General features: G+C 46.7%; 1 protein-coding gene across 1 annotated transcript in view; it reads right to left on the minus strand.

The window, feature by feature from the left end:
* Positions 1 to 2,946: 2,946 nt before the first annotated feature.
* The window catches only part of LOC147893243 (FAD/NAD(P)-binding oxidoreductase family protein), a 160,343-nt gene continuing 141,358 nt past the window's right edge, over positions 2,947 to 21,931 (minus strand). The window contains exons 14-17 of the mRNA XM_087385847.1: positions 21,417 to 21,496; positions 6,372 to 6,492; positions 6,152 to 6,218; positions 2,947 to 3,513 (exon numbers count right to left, since the gene is read on the minus strand). Coding sequence (XP_087241973.1) covers positions 3,375 to 3,513; positions 6,152 to 6,218; positions 6,372 to 6,492; positions 21,417 to 21,496 — 407 coding nt within the window. The 3' untranslated portion in view covers positions 2,947 to 3,374. The remainder of the gene's footprint in view (positions 3,514 to 6,151; positions 6,219 to 6,371; positions 6,493 to 21,416; positions 21,497 to 21,931) is intronic.

A 21,931-nucleotide genomic window follows, 5' to 3' on the forward strand; every position in this document is an offset into this window, starting at 1 on the left:
GCACGTCAAAGGCTCCAATTGGTGAAAGAAGTGCATTTCTAGAATGCTAGGGTGAGCAATCTGTGACTGTAGAGGGCTTTTCACAAAATATCCTAGCTCATAGCAGTGCTATAGATTTGATGACACAAACAAGTTGCACGAATGTATACGTGAAAATTGGACAATGCAATAATGTGTCTCGTCCATATGCACATGCATTGGTACAACAATCATTATAAGTGTCTTTAATGAACGGCACATAGAAAATGCACGAGATGTTTTCAAGGCTATTTGTTACACCGTTTACCCTTTGAGCATGGTGCAAAGCCCACATTAGAAAAAGACCATAGACTTTGTAGCAAGCTCTGGTCCTAGATTTAAAATTCTAAGTTACAATGCCATCCATAACAACATGTTGGATGCCTATTATAATAAGACAAAAGAAGAGATGCAACAAGTTCTTTATGATGGTATTGAGAAAGCATCTTGTACCATTGTCAATGATGGTAGAAGAATACTTCCAAGAGGCATCTAATTGATATCATGGTTGTCACATTTAAATGTGAGGCCTTTCTTCAATCTATCGACATAAGTGGTCATAATAAGACTAGAGAATACATTGCTAAACAACTAGAAAAAATGATTAATGGCGTGGGTCCTAAGAATATCATCCAAGTAATTATTGACGAAAAGAACTCCCCAAAACTTAAAAATTTATTAAATAAAAAATATTCCACTATTGGGGCCTTGCCATGCTATTGCCATTGTCTCGACCTTGTTCTTGAAGATTGATACAAAACACTGAAGACCCAATTCTTCAAAGTAGATGTGGATAAGGGTCAAAAAGTGGTGTTGTACATTCTTAATCATGAAAAGATTACTAGGCATATTAAAAAAGTATCAACTTGCGTCCAACCCACTAGAGTTTCTAAGGCCTAACGAAACACATTTCGAAACAAACTACATAATGCTTGAGTGTTTTCTTAAGCTACAAGGAGTTGTAACCAAAACATTGTTTAGTATCTGAGCCATACTCAAGTGGATTTTAAGCAAAATTCACTAAACTAAAGATGCTCTGTAACAATGCTAGCTTTTGGAAGAGGCTATTGGATGTAGTAAGCAATGAGACCCATTTGGCTCGCCGTTCGCAAGTTGGATGTGAAAGGGCCAAGCATGGGAATTGCCTATATGGCTTGGTGGATTGCTGAGCCGGATGTGCTGAAGAGGCCTGTGAGGGTCCCTACATAGTGAGTCACCATGCACTATTGCAAAAAGTGGTACGAAATCAAGCCCATAACTCCTTCACTATGCTAGCCAATATATATATTAGATCCTACAAGGTGGGAATATTGACCCAAAACCAATGTACAAATTATGTAGCTTTGGCATGAGATCATAGGATCATTCTTTGAGGATAACAATAAATATGATTCTACTGTCAAGAAATCGTCCACTTTTGAAACAAGGAAGGATTGTTTGCATATCCAATAATAAAAGATTGGGGATGGTGGGAAGAGTGTGGAGCATCAACACTCATTTGTAGGTCCTTGCCATGAAAGTATTGTCCCAGTCTTGTAGCAACTCCTCTTGTAAACAAGATTGGAGGAGCTACAAATTTGTACATTCCATCACAAGAAATTGCTTGACATCAGATAGGGCAGAGAAACTGGTGTATGTGTACCTAAATGGTAGAGCATTGGATGATGTCAAGGGAGCTGGGAGCACATAGTGATGGAGATATGGCAAAGTGGGTATCAATAGATCTTCCAAGTTCAGTGCATGATGCTCGAAACTTAAAATTGTATTAGTGTCATAAATATAAAAAAGAATTTGAGAATAACAAATGACGATAAGTGCAAATGTCAAAAGTATCCTTAGCTACTACACTAGTGTGTTTGAGAGATGCTGACATTTATTAGCAAAGCATGATGTTGCAAATGATCATGGTGTAGATATTACTTAGTCAAGAGAGAAAGGGACATGGGAAAAGTAAACCCACGATCCTATACCTATTTTAATAGGTAGATTACCATGTCTATAGTCATCTAATTATGTTCGGAGAGGGGGCAAGACAATCGAGTGGTTTCTCTCTCTGTCACGAGGTCTAGCTAGTTTACATGGAATGCTTGCAAAGAAATGCTGTAGATACAGTACATGTTAATGACTCACGAGGAAAATAAAGGTATGTTGTATGAAGCCATAAGTTATATGATTTAAAAAGACATGGAATTTTGTATCAATTAATATCAATCATACAAAATTGTTATGTAGCTATGTCTCTTTTCCTACCTTGACAACATAGCAAAATTCCTGAGAAATGAGGTTGAACTTCTGCAAAGACATGGGGATTATGTTATGATTTTAATTGGTCGAAAGTGGAGAGGTAACATTGCCAAGAAGAGTAAATAGGATCATGTATAAGAAGTAAGCACTTTTTAGGCAATGAGTAAGGGCTAAATTAATAAAAAAGTGTTAAGGACAAGGTTCTGAGAGAGTTGCAAACTTTTTTTTTTTTGGGGGGGGGGGGGTAATTGATACAAATATTGACTCCAAAGTGACGGTATAGTAGCACGACAAGAACCTCAAACTATGGCAGATGATAGGATAACACGTCCAAAACTGAGGCCACATCTCCTGGATGAGGTTGGAGGCATGCTAAGGCACAGGATTATGTTACGATGTTAGTCGGTCAAAAGCAAAAAAAACCTCTCATCTGAGTTTCTGATTCATATTAATTAGAGGCTTTCTAAATATTCTGAGCAGTTACAGTGATCAGACTTGCTTATCAATTTAGCATTCAAGCTTTTCACGTTTGAGAGTCATAATGATGCAGTATAAAATTGGACATTGTATGGGTTTTAGATCATATGTTGCCGACAAACCATATCTACAAAGTTTTCCTTCACCAGAGGAACTTTTAGAAAATTCAACAGCAAGTATCTGGTCTTTAAATTAGAAGTTTTCTGGTATCCTTAACAAAATGAGACAACAACTGTCCTCGCCTTTCTGTTTGGTTCATATACCTCTAACTGCTCTGCTTTCTGCACACCCATCCTTCCCTTCATATACTACTATCTCTATTATTACATTAACCATATGATTTTTACAGCTCAACTAACTGAAACATCATCATTAAGGGAAATATCCATTGCAGCCAAACAACCTCTTGAAATATCTTTATACTATTCAGCACCCAAGCTACAAAGATTTAAAGGAAGTCAGGGTTGACATATTTGTCTAAAAGTTTGTTAGGCGCTGACATCTGTGAAAGATTTATTGTTCTTTACTATATTTGGTAGTTAATTTGACCTAAATGGGATCCACCACTACAAGATACTTAAAGAAAATACTGCCACCTTCAATGAATGGATGGGATGCCAGATTTATTAGGTGCTTCAAGTAGAATCAAGAGCAGCAATGTCTTGCACCACCACACATGCAGCATTCCGCCCTGGAGCTCCAGTTACGCCCCCTCCTGGGTGAGAACCTGCTCCACACATGTAGAGACCCTTTATAGGAGTTCGATACCCAGACCTGCACAGTATTAACCTTATCAGAACATTATTAAGAAATAATTTAATGAGAATAAAAGATGTGCATTGTAACAGCTCCACATCAACAAATCCTTGAAATAGTATCACCAAGCTAGAAAGTTGAAATCCATTACCATAAAGTCTCAGTAGATGTCTAAGCCTGTTCAGTTGTGAGCAAAACTATGAACAGGTATAGCCTAAATCACACGTGTAGAGGATTGTTCAATCATCGATTTTAAGTTTCTCATTTCGGGCTGTAGAGATCTTTCGCACTAAATCAGAACAATATAAGGACCTGAGAGGATATATGTCTTATAAGATTTCACAAGGAAGCACACTGACATGCTGTCTATTCATTTTGATAGGAATTAAAAATGGTACACTGTGACAGCTCCAAATCACCAAGTCCTAGGAATAGTATACCAAAACAAAAGCTTAAATCCATAACTATAGAGTCTCCATGGATGGCTTGACCTGTTCCATTGTGAGCAAAACTAGATACAGGTATTCGCCTGAATCACAATGTCTTATGTACCAGAAGTAGTCTTGTAGAGGATGCTTTATTATAGGTCGGAAGCCTCTAAGCATGATGCACCTATGGGGTTTCGTGCATGTTCCTCCACACCTCAAAAGTATTGTTGAGGTCTCCATGCTGTAGAAACTGCTTCCATGACTCCCATCCTAATGTCTAGAACAATAAGCTTGCTCAACAGGAATGCGGCTATCCTTGGGTCAATGATCCCAACCCCTTTCTGCCTATGGAAACAATCATAGGGTCGCATCAAAACCTCTTGTAGGAGGTTTCAACTGTGCATCTTTTGTAAAGCACCAACAAGAAGCCACATACCATGCTTTAGCTAAAATGACAGAATTCATCACCAAAGATGGATAGCTAGAAAGCTTTGCGGTGCTCCCTTCAAGTGGTTTGTGATGCTTTCCAATACATCGGGGACCTACAATTGTGTCGAACTTTCAATTTCTGCCTCACATAGGAAAGACATCAAGATCTGTCCTTTATGATCAGTTCCCTATGCCAGGCATCCATCCAAGGCTGTGACAGAAACCAAAGGACTTGTGCTAGTTGACCTGTCCTCCTAATACTAAGGAACGAGTATTGAACCCGTGCTTTGCATGGGCAAAGATTTGCTAGAATCAAGGAAATAGATCAACCAAAAAGTAATTGAGAAATGGCCAAGGCCAAAACTTTAAACACTCAAAGCTCCTTTTGGCACATGCATTGATTGGTTCTTAAATTGCTAATCAATTCACTTTACGTCCTCTTCAAGATTTCATTTAGTCATGATGCGTTGCTGTCGATCGTCAAAAACCTGGATTGTCTTTTGAAATTTTGGCTAAGTCTTAACCCATGGCTCTGAGACCTTCCATCTTCTCCTTTCATTCCATTGACCTTCCATCTCCTCCTTCCTCCCAAAGATTAACTTCCATCTCCTCCATTCCATTGACCTTCTATCTCCTCCTTCCACCCAAAGCTACCTCTTGTTTTTCCACCTCCTCCCCACTCAAAGCATGCCTCTTGTCTTTCCACCTCCTCCCCTCTCTAAGACTCCATCCAAGAGCTCCTTCTTTGTGCCACGTGGCAAGCTCTTCTCCCCCCTCATGTCTGTGGTTAATAGGTTAAAGATAATAGACTGAAGCTTGTGAACTCACATTGAATTAAAGAGGCTCCCCTCTATATGCAAAGTAGTATCATCCATGAGCCTAGAGTCTTACCAAAGCAAGAGCTAGGGATCAACAAGACTGGAGTTGAGGTATTAGTCCATGGCCTTAGCTACAAACCAAAAAAAGGGGCAAGAAGACATCCCTGACAGACTCATAATAGGAAGGTCTCTCTTGTGTATCTACAGATGAGAGTTGACTCTACTAGCATGGAAACACCATGGATCATGCAATTTGTCTAAAGGCTGATTGATGCTTCCAGTTCCAGTAAAATTTAATGTCCAGGCATTGGAGGAGTGTTGTATAATACAGTAGGTTATTTTTGCCTGAATTAAGCCTAGAATACTATATCACCTTTTTGTCCTCTGAGCAGGTGTATGAGGTCTATCGAGCAGCCAATTACTTTGCAGCAACATGTGCTGCTCCTAACCTTAAGAGACAGAGCCTTCTTTGTGTGGCAAGATGCTAGGCTCTTAGTTATCTCCAAACAGACTTGCTATTGAAGGGACAAAGGGGAAATTGGATGAACGGAAAAGAAATGGGGATGGCTGTGGGTGTTGCATTGAAATTTGACTTGGTCACGTATTGTTGACACTCTGATGACCTTCAATGTACTTGTGGTCAAGTGCATTGCTTTTTGCATTGTAGACTGTGTTGACACTCTGATGACCTTTGATTTACTTGAAGTCAAGTGCATTCCTTTTTGCATTGTAGACTGTGTTGACACTCTGATGACCTTCGATGTACTCGTAATCAAGTGCATTGTATTTGCATAGGATATGGTTGATCTCCAAGTCTTGAAGCGTCAATTCTCAACCATTACTCAAGAATGTAGGTTAGCCCATCCTCTTCTTGGGTGGCTATGTCAGCAATAAGCTAAAAAGGAGGAAAGAAAGATAATGATACCCTTGAATAATAACAAATTTTATGAAGGTATAAGAGGTTGCATAGAAAATTCATACCAGCCCTTGACTGGTCGCAAGAGAAATATACCATCAGTACCCATTGCACCATGAAAAATATTGCCACCTATGGATACACATTACAAAACTGAGGAAAATATACAAAACGTTGTCCTTGTATTTTAAGCAACACAATTTATTGCAGCTGCATTTTTTGCAAAAAGGAAATGTAAGCGACAAACTAGGCTACATTTTATGTTCCACTGCTGCTTTCACAAACCTGTAAGACCAAATACCCTTTCAAGGTCCGGAGGGGCCAACATTTCATAGTCAATTATTGAGGATGTGAAACCTGGAGCATAGTCTTCTATTGTGTTGAAACACACATCCGCAAAGGCTTTCTGCAAAAGTAGAATTGAAAAATACTTGAAACTTGGGGCAATAGTAGGTAAAATGCATATACCATGGAATGCGCACAAACTAATATTGAACCAGCGGCTATGGTGCTTTTTGAGGAGGAGAACCTTGCACTTATACAAGTACCGTGCAAGCACACTTTAAGTAAACCAAAAAAGACAATTAATAGAACATTGTAGACAAACAATGACAAGACAAGAGAGTACAATTGAATGCAGGGTTGGACAAGAAGATGCAAGGCCTGTGAAGTATGGCTCTGTTACAACTTTTCTTAGCTCATAGCTCAATCTTGCACCTCAACCTCTACTTGGTGTGGCCTCTCACTCTCCCCGTGTCTCATTCTATCTCCCTGTCTTTGTATCAAAATGATCCTGCATGATGTTCCTCCTTGAATGTATCTCTACTCTGTTAAAGCGGGCTGCTTCCCTATTGGCACAGTGGTTCTGACCCGAGATGGCTCAGAATAAGCTCCGCTTCTCTGCCAATCAGGAAGTAACTTTGACATAAGCTTCATCACTCGAAAGGGTAACCAGGCACAGATTTACTTCAAAGGAAAAAAGCTCAAGGGTCAAGATCCTTAGACAAACCAACAAGCTGAAAGGTACTAGGATTTGGATATCTGAAGAGCTCACTATGACTCAACTCAAACAACGGACAAATGAACTCATCAAAGTGAAAGAAGCAAGGAAGGAAGGTAAATGGGTGGTCTACCGAGATGGGCAAGCAGTGATAAGAGATTTCAAACCTAAACCCAAGGACTCTCAGTCTTAAACTGATGTTATTTAGATCACTCTTATTTAATACCTGAATGTAGTTATGTTATGCTATTATAATAATCTGGGGCTGAGTTGTTGTACTCCCCCATAGACTCTCAGTCTCTAACTGATGCTGTAGTTTTTTGGTTTGTGTATTTTGTCCCATAGACCCACGGTCTTTCGAGGACGTTAAATATCTTTCTTTCTTTCTGCCACTTTATACAACCTCTCATGGAATTGCAGTTTTCTTGTCGGAGCCATCTTTCAGCTTATTCTTCTGCACGATTGCACATGCACTCTTTGACACCTGTTCATGTTTCTCCATCAACTTGAATGTCTCTCCTTCTCCAACCAACTGGTAGCTTTGATGCACCATTGGTCTGACTCCTATTGGCATGATCCGCCGATGCGATTTGAAGCAGGGTGGAACACCTTCCCAAGCTAGTGGTGGAAACCCTCTCCTGGGAAAGAGACCTCCTGCCATAAGTAGAAAGAGGAGAAAATTCCAAAGGAGACGCCTATCAAAAGGATTACTAATGACTGGCTCACCAAAACTAGAGGGCACAGACTTCTCATCACCAAAATCCTCCAAGCAAAAAATGAGTTCCTTTGAAACAAGCTTGGCTCTGGAGTGCGTAAAATCCCCTCACTCAAGAAGGGTGAAGAGGCAATAGCAACTCCCTTTCCTCTATCAATGAATGGAGAAGTAACCGAGGAGGGGGTCTGCTTGAATGAGAACCAAGACCAAGAGGAAGATCTGCAAGGACCCCAACACTGGCCTTATCTAGGGCTGAAACATGGAGAAACATTGGCCGCAACCTCAGAGGAGACAAGAGCATCACTACTCACGACGAAGACCGAAGAAGCCCCAACAGGGGAGAGGTTTGGGGCTAGGGAGGGCCCCTCTTGATCTATAGGTGGTAGAAGAGCAGGAGTTGTAACCGGAACCTGACGTGTGTCTGTTTGATAGACATGCACTGGCCACAAGCTGAGAGGTCGCGATTAGAACTACAATGTCCGAGGCCCCCATAGGTGCAGGGTTTGGTATGTGAGAGGGCCTCTCCTGATCAGAGTGTGGTAGGGTCCTGACACTAACCTGAACCTAGCGAGGGGCACCTGGCGCGAAATAGATAATTGGAGTCGGACGACAAGGCGGTGCTGCAGAGACACTTTCTCAAGTATGAGAGGGGGCTGCACCGGTTTCTTTCGTATGTGTTTTCTTCTTTTTTGGGCAGTCTCTAGAAGAATTCCCCAATACCCCGCATATCCGACACTAGTCCTGCCTACTTGCGATCTAAACTCTCTACCAAAACAGAGAGCCATCCGGGCTCTGGAGCATGACATGATCATTAGAAATGTTAGGATTAGAGACAATGACCCTAACTCTAGGAACCCCATCCAATCTGATCGCCTTTGCTCTTGAAGAGGGTAATCTAGGGAGAGGGGGATCTAAGTGACCACTCCAAAAGTAGCTCTAATCATGGCAAGGAGCTGATGTTACACTTGGGGCAGACCCAGAAATTTGATGAAGAGAGATGTCATCTGCATGTCCTCTACTCGGTCGAATCCAAAAGGATCTAGGGCCAAGAGTAGAGAAAAAGTGTTTATTGACTCTACCACCCATCTGAATCCAGAAGGACTCCCGTGCATGAAAGGCATACTCTGCTCTCTGATCAAGCAATAACTGCTGATGAGCCCTTGCTGTAGCAAGGCGCTCTTGAATCCAAGCATCTGAAGGCCGTTTCTGCTCTCCCGTCTGCAAAGCTGCCAACTGCTTGCGAACACAATCTCACGTATGAGAATATCTCGTCTCCTAGTACAAGCAACTGAGTGGTAGAAGTCGCTAATACCAAAAAGGGCAGCGGCTACATGTGATGGATATGGCTGCCCACGCTGGACATAAGAAACCCATATCTGCAGGGCTGCCTCTGTAAGGTTCTCCTCTGTGTAAAAGGCATCTGGAATCCTGATGCTGGCAGACCGGCCTCTCAAGTGAGGCTCTGAGATAGCCAGCACAACAGGAAAGTGGTCTGAAGTGGAAACCCCAGCAGCAATGCATACCGATCCACCTCTGTCTAGTGCCCAATCATCTACATAGAATCTATCAATGCGTGCATGAATAGGCATCTGCTGCCTTCCTGTTCGACCAAGAAAATAGGAGGGACTGTGGCTGAATAAGAAAGGCATCATCCCACCAAGTATCTCTGCCACAGAAGTGAAAAAGGAATGCATCCCAAGCTGCTCTCTCCAAAGAGTGAAGTCCGCCTTCTCTACCCCCTTTTTTGTCTGATAGTAACTCGACCATGTTAAAGTCATCTCCAATCACCCATGAGTCCACAATGGGGGCCCAGGAGAGCAAAGTCTTCCACATAAGGACATGTTCCCCTCTAATGTTGGCGGCATACAGGTTAAGGAAACCAACCTTACGCCCTCCAATTAAAGGAATAATCCACTGAGCTCTAGAGGGAATAATAACTCCGTGTCCAACAACTAAGGGGAGAACCGACTGTGAAACTGAAATAGAAGTGCCCCCCCTTGGTGCCCAAGGCAGGCGACCAAAAAGTATGGCCAGAAAGCAACTTGCCTGACTTGGCACAATCTCTAGAATCCAGTTTGTGCTCTTGAATAAATAAGATATCAATGGAACCCCCAGTAACACCTGGATGAAGCTGATCCCAGATCAGCTGTCTATGGCGGCGATGTGGGACGCCGCCTAGGCCCTGTATGTTCCAACTAATAGTCCTCATCGACAGGTTGATGTAGAGTGGAACACCTTACCTGACCTAGTGGCAGAAACAAACCCCTCAACAGGGGAAGACCTCCTGCTCGAGGAGGGAGGAATGGAACCAAGTGGTGGAAAATCAGCAGGGGAAAGAACCCTGCCACATGAAGAAGAAGCCCTGTCAACAGAAACCCAATCACTGGCTCCCCAAAAGTAGCGGGCACAAACTCCTCCTCTGGGAAATCTGAACCATCTGCCAGGGCTGAAAACGAGTTCCTGTGAAGCAAGCCAGACACCGAAGTGCGAAGGATCCCTTCTGAGGGAAGAGGATCAATAGTGTAAACCATCCCCTTCCCCCTATCCAAGGGAGGAAGTGAGGACTGCTCTCTATCCTGTGTCTGCCCAGCCGCGGAGACCTCTACTGCCTCAAGAAGAGCGTCTGGCACCGCTGGATCTAGGGAAGAAGCTGCAACTGGGGAGGAGGTCGAAGCTTCAGGGTCTCGGACTGTGCGAGGTGAGACTAGAGGGACAGCTCGAGGTGAAGCAGAGTCCACTAATGTATCCTCGTGAACTGAAGGAGGGATCTCCACACGTGCCGAAACCCACTGGAGAGCGTCGTGTGCCCCTGAGGTAGGTGGGGGTCGAGGAGCAGGAGCTGGACCTGTACCACCCCCCTGTCGAGGCCGAGGAGCAGATGCTGGACCTGTACCACCACCATCCTGAGGAGGACCGCCAAGCAAAGGACGAGGAGCAGGTGCTGGGCCTGTACCACCCGTCTGTCGAGACCGAGGAGCAAGTGCTAGATCTATACCACCCCCCTGTCCCCCCTGACGAGGCCATGGGACGGTAGCTGTACCAGAGGGCTTCTTGGGCCTTTTCTTCTTCCTGGGGCAATCCCTGGCAAAGTGTCCAATGGTCCTGCATATCCTGCACTGGTCTTGCCTGCCTGAAATCTCTACTCTCTGGCGAAAAAAGGAACCATCCGGGTGCTGGATCATAACATGATCCATCTTGAGGTTAGGATCCTTACAGAGGACCCTAACTCTAGGTACACCATCAGCCTTGGTTGCCTCTGCTACAGTCAATGGCAACCCAGGGAGGGGTGGGATCTCAGCAACTGTGCCAAAATGCTCCCCAATAACAGAAAGAACTCTATGGTAAACCTGGGGAAGCCCGGGGAATCTGATAAAAAGCGAAAAGATTTCCTTATCTGCCTCCACTGGGTCGAAACCAATATGAAAGGCTTCAAAGAAGATGTTCTTGTGTCCCACGTGTAAAAACTCAGCCTTGAGCACAGTGCTCGCAGCCTCTGGAGTGTCAAAAACAACCTGGAAAAAACCTCGTCCCAGAAGACGAACATCTAACAATCGTGGAGTGAGGTCTGGGGGGAGAGCCGCAAGCATCCAATCTCTGGCTTGGGATCTGGAGGGGTGAGACCCGAAGATGCATGCTAGCAACGTGGTAGAGCATTCAATCTCTACATCCTCCTTGAGCTGATGCAACTCGTCTTTAGAAAAGGTAATAGTTTTCGCGGCCGGTGGAGGTGGAGTAGGATTGGCTGACGGAGTATCCATCGCCAATCGAGGTGAGGAGGACGACTCTGACAATTTGGAGGCTCCTTCCGCTCCAAAACAAGCTGCGGGGGATAGGGGGGTAGAAAACAGGGAAGGGAGGTGAGAAGGGAGCGGGGGAAGGGGCGAGGAGGGGAGGGGTAAAGGGGAGAGGCTGAGAGGCTGAAGGGGAGGGGGCAGGCTGAGAGGGAGGGAGGAGGCAGGCTAGGGAGAGGAGAGGGAGAGGAAGGAGAGGTGAGGGGCAAGGAGAGGGTGGGCTGAGAGGGAGAGGAGAGGGAGAGGAAGGAGAGGGAGGGGCACGGAGGGGCAGGGAGGGGGCTGAGCAGGCTGAGAGGGAGAGGAGAGGGAGAGGAAGGGGCGGGCTGAGAGGCAGGGAGAGGGCGGAGGAGTAGGCAGGGAGGGGGCGGAGGAGCAGGCTGAGAGGGGGAGGAGAGGGAGCGGGGGGTGAAGGGAAGGGGGAGGAGAGGGAGAGGAGGGGGCAGGCTGAAAGGCAGGGAGGGGGCGGAGAGGCAGGGAGGGGGCGCGGGAGCAGGCAAGGAGGGGGAGGAGCAGGCTGAGAGGGGGAGGAGAGGGAGCGGGCTGAAGGGCTGGAAGGGGGCGGGCTGAAGGGGAGGAGGAGGAGGGAGGGAGGGGCTGAGGGCAAGTGAGAGAGGGAGGGACGGGCTGAGGGAGAGGGTGCAGCAAGGGAGCGGGGAGGAGCAGCAGCTCGAGTCTATAGTGGTGGCTTTGTTCTCACGATCATTTTCAGAGCTGGATGCATACAACAAGTTTTCGCTTGGGAGGATGCCACACAGTCGCAATCCATATTTTTTAAAGAAAGAGACTTCTATTAAGTAAGAGAAAAAACCCGCGAGAGCAAGCTCAAAGCGGAATACATCATGAAATCATGAGGATAAATAAAAAACCCCCTCATAGTGAGGTGGAAAACAACCAAGGCTGAGGCTGAAAGTGCCATCTCAACCCTGTAGTAGTCTCACAGAAGAAAGGAGAATCCTTCCATTCCCTGAAGAAAGAAGCCCTCCTAGCTGAGGCTGCACGGGAGTCTCCCTGCATACCCGTCCATACGGCCATCGAAGTATGTACGGTGTCTGTCCAGATACTAGCCAATGTGTGCGAAGGATGAACCTGAGTACCCTCCAAAGCCTCTGTGCATCTGGCTCTCCAGATATGCCAGGATGCTATGCTCGCTAGAATCTCCACAGAGGCATGTACAGCTGTAAAAGGAAGGTGTGGTAGCACATCCAATGAACAGGACTCAGTCCGATGACGTCGAACCGAAATGGCCCGAGAGGAGTCAAATCTCTCATAGAAAACTTGAGGTCCTGTAAGAGAAAGCCAAGCCACTCAGCCCCATGTCATAAAAAATGGGGAGTGGGCAAAGTGACTGAAAATCCTGGCTACCCCCATCCAAATCATCCTCGCCTGTCTGCAATCCCATAAGCAATGTTGAATAGTCTCTGAAGCAGAGAGGCATCGAGGGTAAGTAGGGTCGGCTCCGAACCTGGACCTCCAAAGGTTCACTGCAATCCCACCATGGATAGAAAGCCAAAAGAAGATAGTGATCTTTCTATTCCTGTGGGATTTCCAGAGTCTCTTCCAGAAGCACCTCTGTAGATCCGCAGTGATATCAAAAGTCTCCCAATGAGGAACTCTAGAAGATCTCCAACCTCTACTACTGAGCTGATATCTCCTGGCATTACTGACCGTGTAACGAAAGAAGGGGATGCTCTTCTCTCGATGCCTTGCGTCAATCCACTCCCACTCTCTGGGGTCCCACTGCAAATACCTGATGGGAACTCCCCCATAGAGCCAGAGCCTCCAAGACTCGGTGGAGAGTAGCCGGGGGTCTGGGTCTAGGAACCACTCTGAATCTGATCCCTGCACCAAAAGACCTACAACCCTGATAGGCTGAAAAGCAAACTCAAGCAAGATGTCCTCTGTGGACATGAGCAATCTGACACCATCCTGGACACTAAAAACCAAAGCATCCTCCTGTGCATCTCGAAAGGCCAAAACTTGAAGCGGAATACCGCCTCTCGTAAAAGTACCTGCCCAAGTGGAGGAAGTGAGTGGCATATCATCTGTGTCTACCCAAACCTCTGGAAGGGCTGCCTCAATCTGCAAGATCCTCCCTGCACTCCCTCTGAGATGTCATGTCAACCTTGATTTGGTCTCCTCTGGAAGCCTGCGGAAAGCTTTCCAAGACCCCATAGATGATGCAGGTCCCCTCTCCCACCTGGACCACTGCATGTACAGTGAGGCACCCAGTGGTCTGCCAAGATCATCTAAAATACTGTCATTCCACATGATGGGTTGCCTATCAATCTCTTCCCGAGAGGAAGGAGGAATCCTCCCAAGAGTGCTTCTGAAACTGGCTCAAGCTTTCAGAATGGCAACCATGAGAGGGGACGAAGGTGATCTGAGGTGTGCTATGGTGAAGATACACCTAACACTGCTCATCCAGTCTCCTCCTGAAGAAGGTGTGCACCTCTGTATGCTGCTGATAAGAAAGTCCTTCCACGGTTCCTGCCCTGGCATAAGTCCCCGCACCACCATCTTGCAAAGTAAAGCTCTGCACTGTAAATCTAGATCAATAATATTGAGACCCCCTTCCTAAGTAGGGAGGATGAGGGTCTCCCAAGCCACCCTGGCTAAGGCATCTGCTGTGCCATCAAGCCTACTCTAGAGAAAGTTTATGATCGGTCTTCTGAGCTGAATGATGCAGTCCCTAGAACGGCACCAGCATGAACAAACAAACCAGGCCGTGGCCAAGAGGACCTGGTTGACCACCACAACTCTAGAGGCAAGATCCAGCTTGGCTGAGCTCCAAAAAAGTAGCTTCCTTCTGATGCTCTCCAAAACAAGAGCAAACTGTTGCGTGGTAGAAATATCCAAGCCGACCTGGCAGCCCAAATACCTAATAGGCTCACCCCTCTGAACCCAAGTGAATCCTATGTCAAGCCCCCAAACTGGAGTGTCCTCATCACTGATCCAAAAGCCATTGGATTTATGCCAATTTATCTACGCCCTTGCCGCCAAGAAAAATAAATCCAATGCTATCCTGAAAGAAGTGAGCGTCTGTGGAGTGGCATCCAAGTAAACTGCTGTGTCATCTGCCAACTCACTGTCAACTTTTAAGTAGCTCCTCTTTCCTTCTGATGGGAAGTCTCAGCCCAAAGATGTCAGCTTGAGATCTAACATAGATACTCATAGCTTCGGCCACGAACAAAAAAAGGAAAGGAGCAAGGGGGCATCCCTGACGGACTGATCTCAAAATCTGAAATCTCTCACCCCTTACCCCACCAATAAGTACCTGGCTGTGGGCTGATCTGTACAAAGAGGAAACACCTCTGATCCAAGCATCAGTAAAGCCAAAGCGTAGAAGGGTGCCCTCCAAAAAACCCCAATCTACTCTGTCATAAGCTTTCTCAAAATCCAAAAGTAGAATGGCAAGATTTTGGCCACTCTGCATGGCCCACTCTGAAGCTTCCCAGAAAGAGAAAATGTTATAAAAAATGCTTCTGCCATGCACAAATCCCGTCTGAGTGTCATGAATAAGATCAGGGAGAAGGGGCTACAATCGGAGGCTGATAGCCTTGGCCAGAATCTTGTAGCAAGTCCCCAGAAGTGTGATAGGCCTCCACTGGGACACTAAATTTCTGCAACCTCCTTTTGGGATAAGGTGGATGAGACCCTTTGTAAGCGACCCAGGCATCTCGCCAGAGTCCCAAATGGCCTGCAGGGCTGAAGTAATATAGTCTCCAATCATATCCCAAAATGCAATGAAAAAAGACGGGGTGAGGCCATCTGAACCTGGGCACTTGCCCTTGTGAAGGGCTGAAAGTGCAGTCCTGAACACTGTGTTGGTGAAAGGTGCATCGAGTAGAACATGCATACCCGGATTCACCAACACAGGGATGCTCTGCCAAATAGCATGTCTAGGATCCTCTCTATCATGTGTCTCAGGATCAGCAGTAAGAAGGGTGGCATAGAAATCTCAAGCTATGCGTAAGACATCATCAAGCTCTGTCTGTAAAACCCCATGTGAGTCAATAAGCTAGGATACACTCTCTCTACTATGTCTAGGGCCAAGAGTAGAGAAAAAGTGTTTATTGACTCTACCACCCATCTGAATCCAGAAGGACTCCCGTGCATGAAAGGCATACTCTGCTCTCTGATCAACCAATAACTGCTGATGAGCCCTTGCTGTAGCAAGGCGCTCCTGAATCCAAGCATCTGAAGGCCATTTCTGCTCTTCCCTCTGCAAAGCTGCCAACTGCTAGCGAACACCAATCTCACGTCTGAGAAGATCTCGTCTCCTGAGAAGTCGCTAATACCAGAAAGGGCAGCGGCTACATGTGATGGATATGGCTACCCACCCTGGACATGAGAAACCCAAATCTGCAGGGCTGCCTCTGTAAGGTCCTCCTCTGTGTAAAAGGCATCTGGAATCCTGATGCTGGCAGACTGGCCTCTCAAGTGAGGCTCTGAGATAGCCAGCACAACAGGAAAGTGGTCTGAAGTGGAAACCCCAACAGCAATGCATACCGATCCACCTCTGTCTAGTGCCCAGTCATCTACATAGAATCTGTCATTGTATGCATGATTAGGCATCTGCTGCCTTCTGTTCGACCAAGAGAACAGAAGAGACTGTGGCTGAATAAGAAAGGCATCATCCCACCAAGTATCTCTGCCACAGAAGTGAAAAAAGAAGGCATCCCAAGCTGCTCTCTCCAAAGAGTGAAGTCCGCCTTCTCTACCCCCTTTTTCGTCTGACAGTAACTCGACCATGTTAAAGTCACCTCCAATCACCCATGAATCCACAATGGGGGCCCAGGAGAGCAAACTCTTCCACATAAGGACACGTTCCCCTCTAATGTTGGAGGCATACAGGTTAAGGAAACCAACCTTACACCCTCCAATCAAAAGAATAATCCACTGAGCTCTAGAGGGAATAATGACTCCGTGTCCAACAACTAAGGGGAGAACCGACTGTGAAACTGAAATGGAAGTGCCCCCCCTGGTGCCCAAGGCAGGCGACCAAAAAGTATGGCTAGAAAGCAACTTGCCTGACTTGGCACAATCTCTAGAATCCAGCTTGTGCTCTTGAATAAATAAGATATCAATGGAACCCCCAGTAACATCTGGATGAAGTTGATCCTGGATCAGCTGTCTACGGCGGCGATGTGGGATGCCACCTAGGCCCTGTATGTTCCAACTAATAATCCTCATCGACCAGAGGATGTAGAGTGGAATACCTTACCCGACCTAGTGGCGGAAACAAACCCCTCAACAGGGGAAGACCTCCTGCTCGAGGAGGGAGGAATGGAACCAAGTGGCGGAAAATCAACAGGGGAAAGAACCCTGCCACCTGAAGAAGAAGCCCTGTCAACAGGAAACCCAATCACTGGCTCCCCAAAAGTAGCGGGCACAAACTCCTCCTCTGGGAAATCTGAACCATCTGCCAGGGCTGAAAACGAGTTCCTGTGAAGCAAGCCAGACACCGGAGTGCGAAGGATCCCTTCTGAGGGAAGAGGATCAATAGTGTAAACCATCCCCTTCCCCCTATCCAAGGGAGAAAGTGAGGACCGCTCTCTATCCTGTGTCTGCCCAGCGGCGGAGACCTCTACTGCCTCAAGAAGAGCGTTTGGCACCGCTGGATCTAGGGAAGAAGTTGCAACCGGGGAGGAGGTCGAAGCTTCAGTGTCTCGGACTATGCGAGGTGAGATTGGAGGGACAACTCGAGGTGAAGCAGAGTCCACTAATGTATCTTCGTGAACTAAAGGAGGGATCTGCACACGTGCCGGAACCCATTAGAGAGCGTCGTGTGCCCCTGAGGTAGGTGGGGGTTGAGGAGCAGGTGATGGACATGTACCACCCCGTGTCGAGGCCGAGGAGCAGGTGCTGGACCTGTACCACCACCATCCTGAGGAGGACCGCCATGCGAAGGTCGAGGAGCAGGTGCTGGACCTGTACCACCCCTCTGTCGAGGCCGAGGAGCAAGTGCTGGACCTATACCACCTCCCTGTCGAGGCCATGGGGCGGTAGCTGTACCAAAGGGCTTCTTGGGCCTTTTCTTCTTCCTGGGCCAATCCCTGGCAAAGTGTCCAATGGTCCTGCATATCCTGCACTGGTCCTGTCTGCCTGAAATCTCTACTCTCTAGCGAAAAAAGGAACCATCCGGGCGCTGGATCATAACATGATCCTTCTTGAGGTTAGGATCCTTAGAGAGGACCCTAACTCTAGGTACCCCATCAGCCTTGGTTGCCTCTGCTGCAGTCAATGGCAACCTAGGGAGAGGTGGGATCTCAGCAACTGCGCCAAAATGCTCCCCAATAACAGAAAGAAGTCGATGGTAAACTTGGGAAAGCCCGGGGAATCTGATGAAGAGCGAAAAGATTTCCTTATCTGCCTCCACTGGGTCGAAACCAATATGAAAGGCTTCAAAGAAGATCTTCCTGTGTCCTAGGTGTAAAAACTCAACCTTGAGCACAGTGCTCGCAGCCTCTGGAGTGTCAAAAACAACCTGGAAAAAACCTCGTCCCAGAAGACGAACATCTAACAATCGTGGAGTGAGGTCTGGGGGGAGAGCCGCAAGCATCCAATCTCTGGCTTGGGATCTGGAGGGGTGAGACCCGAAGATGCGTGCTAGCAACGTGGTAGAGCATTCAATCCCTACATCCTTCTTGAGCTGCTGCAACTTGTCTTTAGAAAAGGTAATAGTTTTTGCAGCCGGTGGAGGTGGAGTAGGATTGGCTGACGGAGATCCATCGCCAATCGAGGTGAGGAGGCCGACTCTGACAATTTGAAGGCTCCTTCCGCTCCAAAAAAAAGCTGCGGGAGATAGGGGGGTAGAAAACAGGGAAAGGAGGTGAGGAGGGAGCGGGGGGAAGGGGCGAGGAGGGGAGGGGTAAAGGGGAGAGGCTGAGAGGCTGAAGGGGAGGGGGCAGGCTAGGGAGAGGAAAGGGAGAGGAAGGAGAGGCAGGAAGGGGGCGGGCTGAGGGGCAAGGAGGGGGCAGGCTGATAGGGAGAGGAGAGGGAGAGGAAGGAGAGGGAGGGGCAGGGAGGGGCAGGGAAGGGGCGGTGTAGGCTGAGAGGGAGAGGAGAGGGAGAGGAAGGGGCAGGCTGAGAGGCAGGGAGGGGGCGGAGAAGCAGGCAGGGAGGGGGCAGAGGAGCAGGCTGAGAGGGGGAGGAGAGGGAGCGGGGTGTGAAGGGAAGGGGGAAGAGAGGGAGAGGAGGGGGCGGGCTGAGAGGCAGAGAGGGGGCGGAGATGCAGGGAGGGGGCGGGGGAGCAGGCAGGGAGGGGGCGGAGAGGCAGGGAGGGGGTGGGGGAGCAGGGGGCGGGCTGAGAGGCAGGGAGGGGGCAGAGAGGCAGGGAGGGGGCAGGGGAGCAGGCAGGGAGGGGGTGGGGAAGCAGGCAGGAAGGGGGCGGAGGAGCAGGCTGAGAGGGGGAGGAGAGGGAGCGGGCTGGAAGGGGGTCGGCTGAAGGAGAGGAGGAGAAGGGAGGGAGGGGCTGAGGGAGAGGGAGGGGCTGAGGGCAAGGGAGAGAGGGAGGGACAGGCTGAGGGAGAGGGTGCAGCAAGGGAGCGGGGAGGAGCAGCAGCTTGCTGAGTTTGCAATCCATATTTTTCATGTTATTATGACCGAAAATTCCCATAGAGATGCGAAGGATGAATAGACAAGCAGGAAGCAAAAGAGCTGGTGAGAAAAACGTAGAGTGTGCAATAGATAAGATGGAAAGATACAAGAGTGGAGGTGGTTTTGTCCAAGTGACAAAACCACACTAACCCACTAACTGTGGTTGGCCTCTCGCAAGGGGCTTTTTCCTCAGCCGTTGTTTTGGCAGTTAATAAACTTTGAAATGCTGGGAGTTTGTGCCCTGTGCATGGATTGGTTTCTAGTTCGGAATGGTATCAATAGCTGTAGCAGTCTTTCCCGTTTGTCAGTTGCCGGGGTAGCACCTTTTACAAAGAGCAAAGGTCTAGATCCTCCTAAAGCTGGTAAGCCCAGCCGGTAAGCTCTACCACGGGAAGTGTTTTCAATTGAACAACTAGGTAAAAACAACTCGACTTTTATTCGATAATTCTTTAGGGGATGTGTGGTTGGAGAAGCCTCCAATGTTCACACGTGTGAAGATGTTTAGGGAAATGAGCCGACCAGTAGAAGAATGGGCTGCCAAACAGCTCCAAGAGGACTCCGGGTGGCTAGAAATGGCTAGAGGGTGAAATCCTAACCTGCTCTGATATCATTGTAGGCTATGGGAAGCAATGGAAGCTCAAAAATGGAGGTGAGAAGACAAAAAACGAGATGTTGTAATGAATTGCTGCAAAACTGAGAGTGGAGGCTCACAATAGGGCTAAATGCCCTGACTGGACTAAGTGTCCTAACTATCCTAAGTGGTACATGTACTAACCGTACCAACCGACCTAATTGATTGTAACTAGGCCTACAAGGCACTTTACAAGGAATGAGTGGCACCTATGGATAGCCCATAGAATGGCCTACACCCACTTATGGACAACTTCACAGCACGGATCATACTCACATGCAGTGACTTCAAAGCTAGAGCTACCACAGGTTGCTATGCTCAGCACCACTACAGAGACATTGTGATAGCTAGATGGTTTAGCTATTGGCAACTTAGCATCATCATGGAGTCTTGCAATAGAGGTATTTCAGATATATATATATGCTATGGCATTTTTTCTTGCTGTGGTTTCAGAAACGATGTATACAAATGAAATATCGCCTTTGAGAGATTTCCACTCATTCACCATAAAATGTATAAGAGGCTTAGAAGGAATAGGAAAGTAAGAAATGATGTGTGGGAGCTACCAATGAGAATTGTCAGCTCGAACATACATGGCCTAGGTAGTGCGCCTCATCAATACTGCAAGCAAGTGATTCGTAATTAGCTTCATCCAGGTGTCTTTGGTGGATCTATTGACATTCTTTTTATCATGGAACACAAGTTGGATGCCAGAGATTATGCAAAGTCAGGTACACTACTTTCTGGTTACACCTTTTGGTCGTCTACTTTAGGCACTAGGGAAGAAACTTGTATTTCAGTTTCAGATTCTTACTTTCCTTGGTAGTTGGACATGGTATCATCATACCCTCTAGAGCATAGTGGATCATTCTTTTGATTGGGGGATGTAAGGTTGGTTTTCTCAATCTTTATGCTCCCAACAATAGAGAGGATCGTGTCCTTTTATGAAATGAGCTTCTCTCATGGGCCCCCATTGCAGATTCATGGGTCATTGGAGGGGACTTCAACTTGTTGGAGTTGCCTTCTAATAAGGGAGGTAGAGAGGCTGGCATTCACTCTCTAGAGAGAGTAGCCTAGGATGCCTTCCTTTTTCAATTCAAGGGCATAGATGTGTGGTTTGATGATGCCTTTCACATTCCCGCTCAAACACTTTTATATCGTGGTCAAATAGGAGAATGCGCACGCCTATTCATGCATGCATTTTGATAGATTTTATGTTGATGATTGGGTATTGGATATAGGTGGCTCGGTATGCACAAGGTGTTTCCATCTCTAATCATTTTCCGGTGGTTTTGACAGTTTCTAAGCCCCAATTGAGAGGACGCTTTGCCAGTATCAGGATTCCGGATGCCTTTTATGCATTGGAACTGGCACCTTCTGCCTTGGTTTATCTCTTGTTTGCTCAGAGAAGATATTTCTTAGACCCTTATAGGCTGTTTTATTAATAGAAGTCCTTTTTTTTGGGGGAAAAGAAAAGGGATTGCTTGACATAAAGAAATAGACAGGCCCAAAGCTCACATGCATACCTTGCACTGTAAATATAAAAATAAGGACTGACTACGATAAATTGAAAGAGCTAGCATATGCTTACCCTGATACATGAATCTTGCCAGCTTCCCGTCTTCAGTTCATAAGGCGAGTACTGAACAAACAGATTAATGACATGCTGTCCTGCATTGACAATCTTCACTCTTAAACAGATTTAATCTTTGGTCATGCTTTCAAAATTCAAAATTCAAGGCCTAAATCAACCTCATTGAAGAGATCTTGCTATGATGATAAACAACAAGGTCTGAACATTCTACATGTAGAATTCTTGGAGGCCTACTGATTTGTATATCGTAAGCAAGTGAATATTTTATTTCCCCAACTTGGCAGTTCCTTTTCTCATATGGAAAAAGCTTTATGTTTTAGCTTGCATGCTTTACTCACAGAACAGTCTAATACATAAGTCACAATCTGATTTGTATGTGTAGGTCTTTTTCTCATCCATGTGCCACGTAGGTCCCCAATGTAATAAAAGAGATGTGATTCCTTCCCAAGAGCTGAACATGGCTGAGTATTAAGTTATAAAACCATGAGTTGGCAAAAGGAATGGAGAGGACA

The sequence above is a fragment of the Dipteris shenzhenensis genome, chromosome 15, assembly GCF_047967505.1.
Source record: "Dipteris shenzhenensis isolate YYH24624 ecotype China chromosome 15, Dip_SZ_1.0, whole genome shotgun sequence".
Classification (NCBI taxonomy): domain Eukaryota; kingdom Viridiplantae; phylum Streptophyta; class Polypodiopsida; order Gleicheniales; family Dipteridaceae; genus Dipteris; species Dipteris shenzhenensis.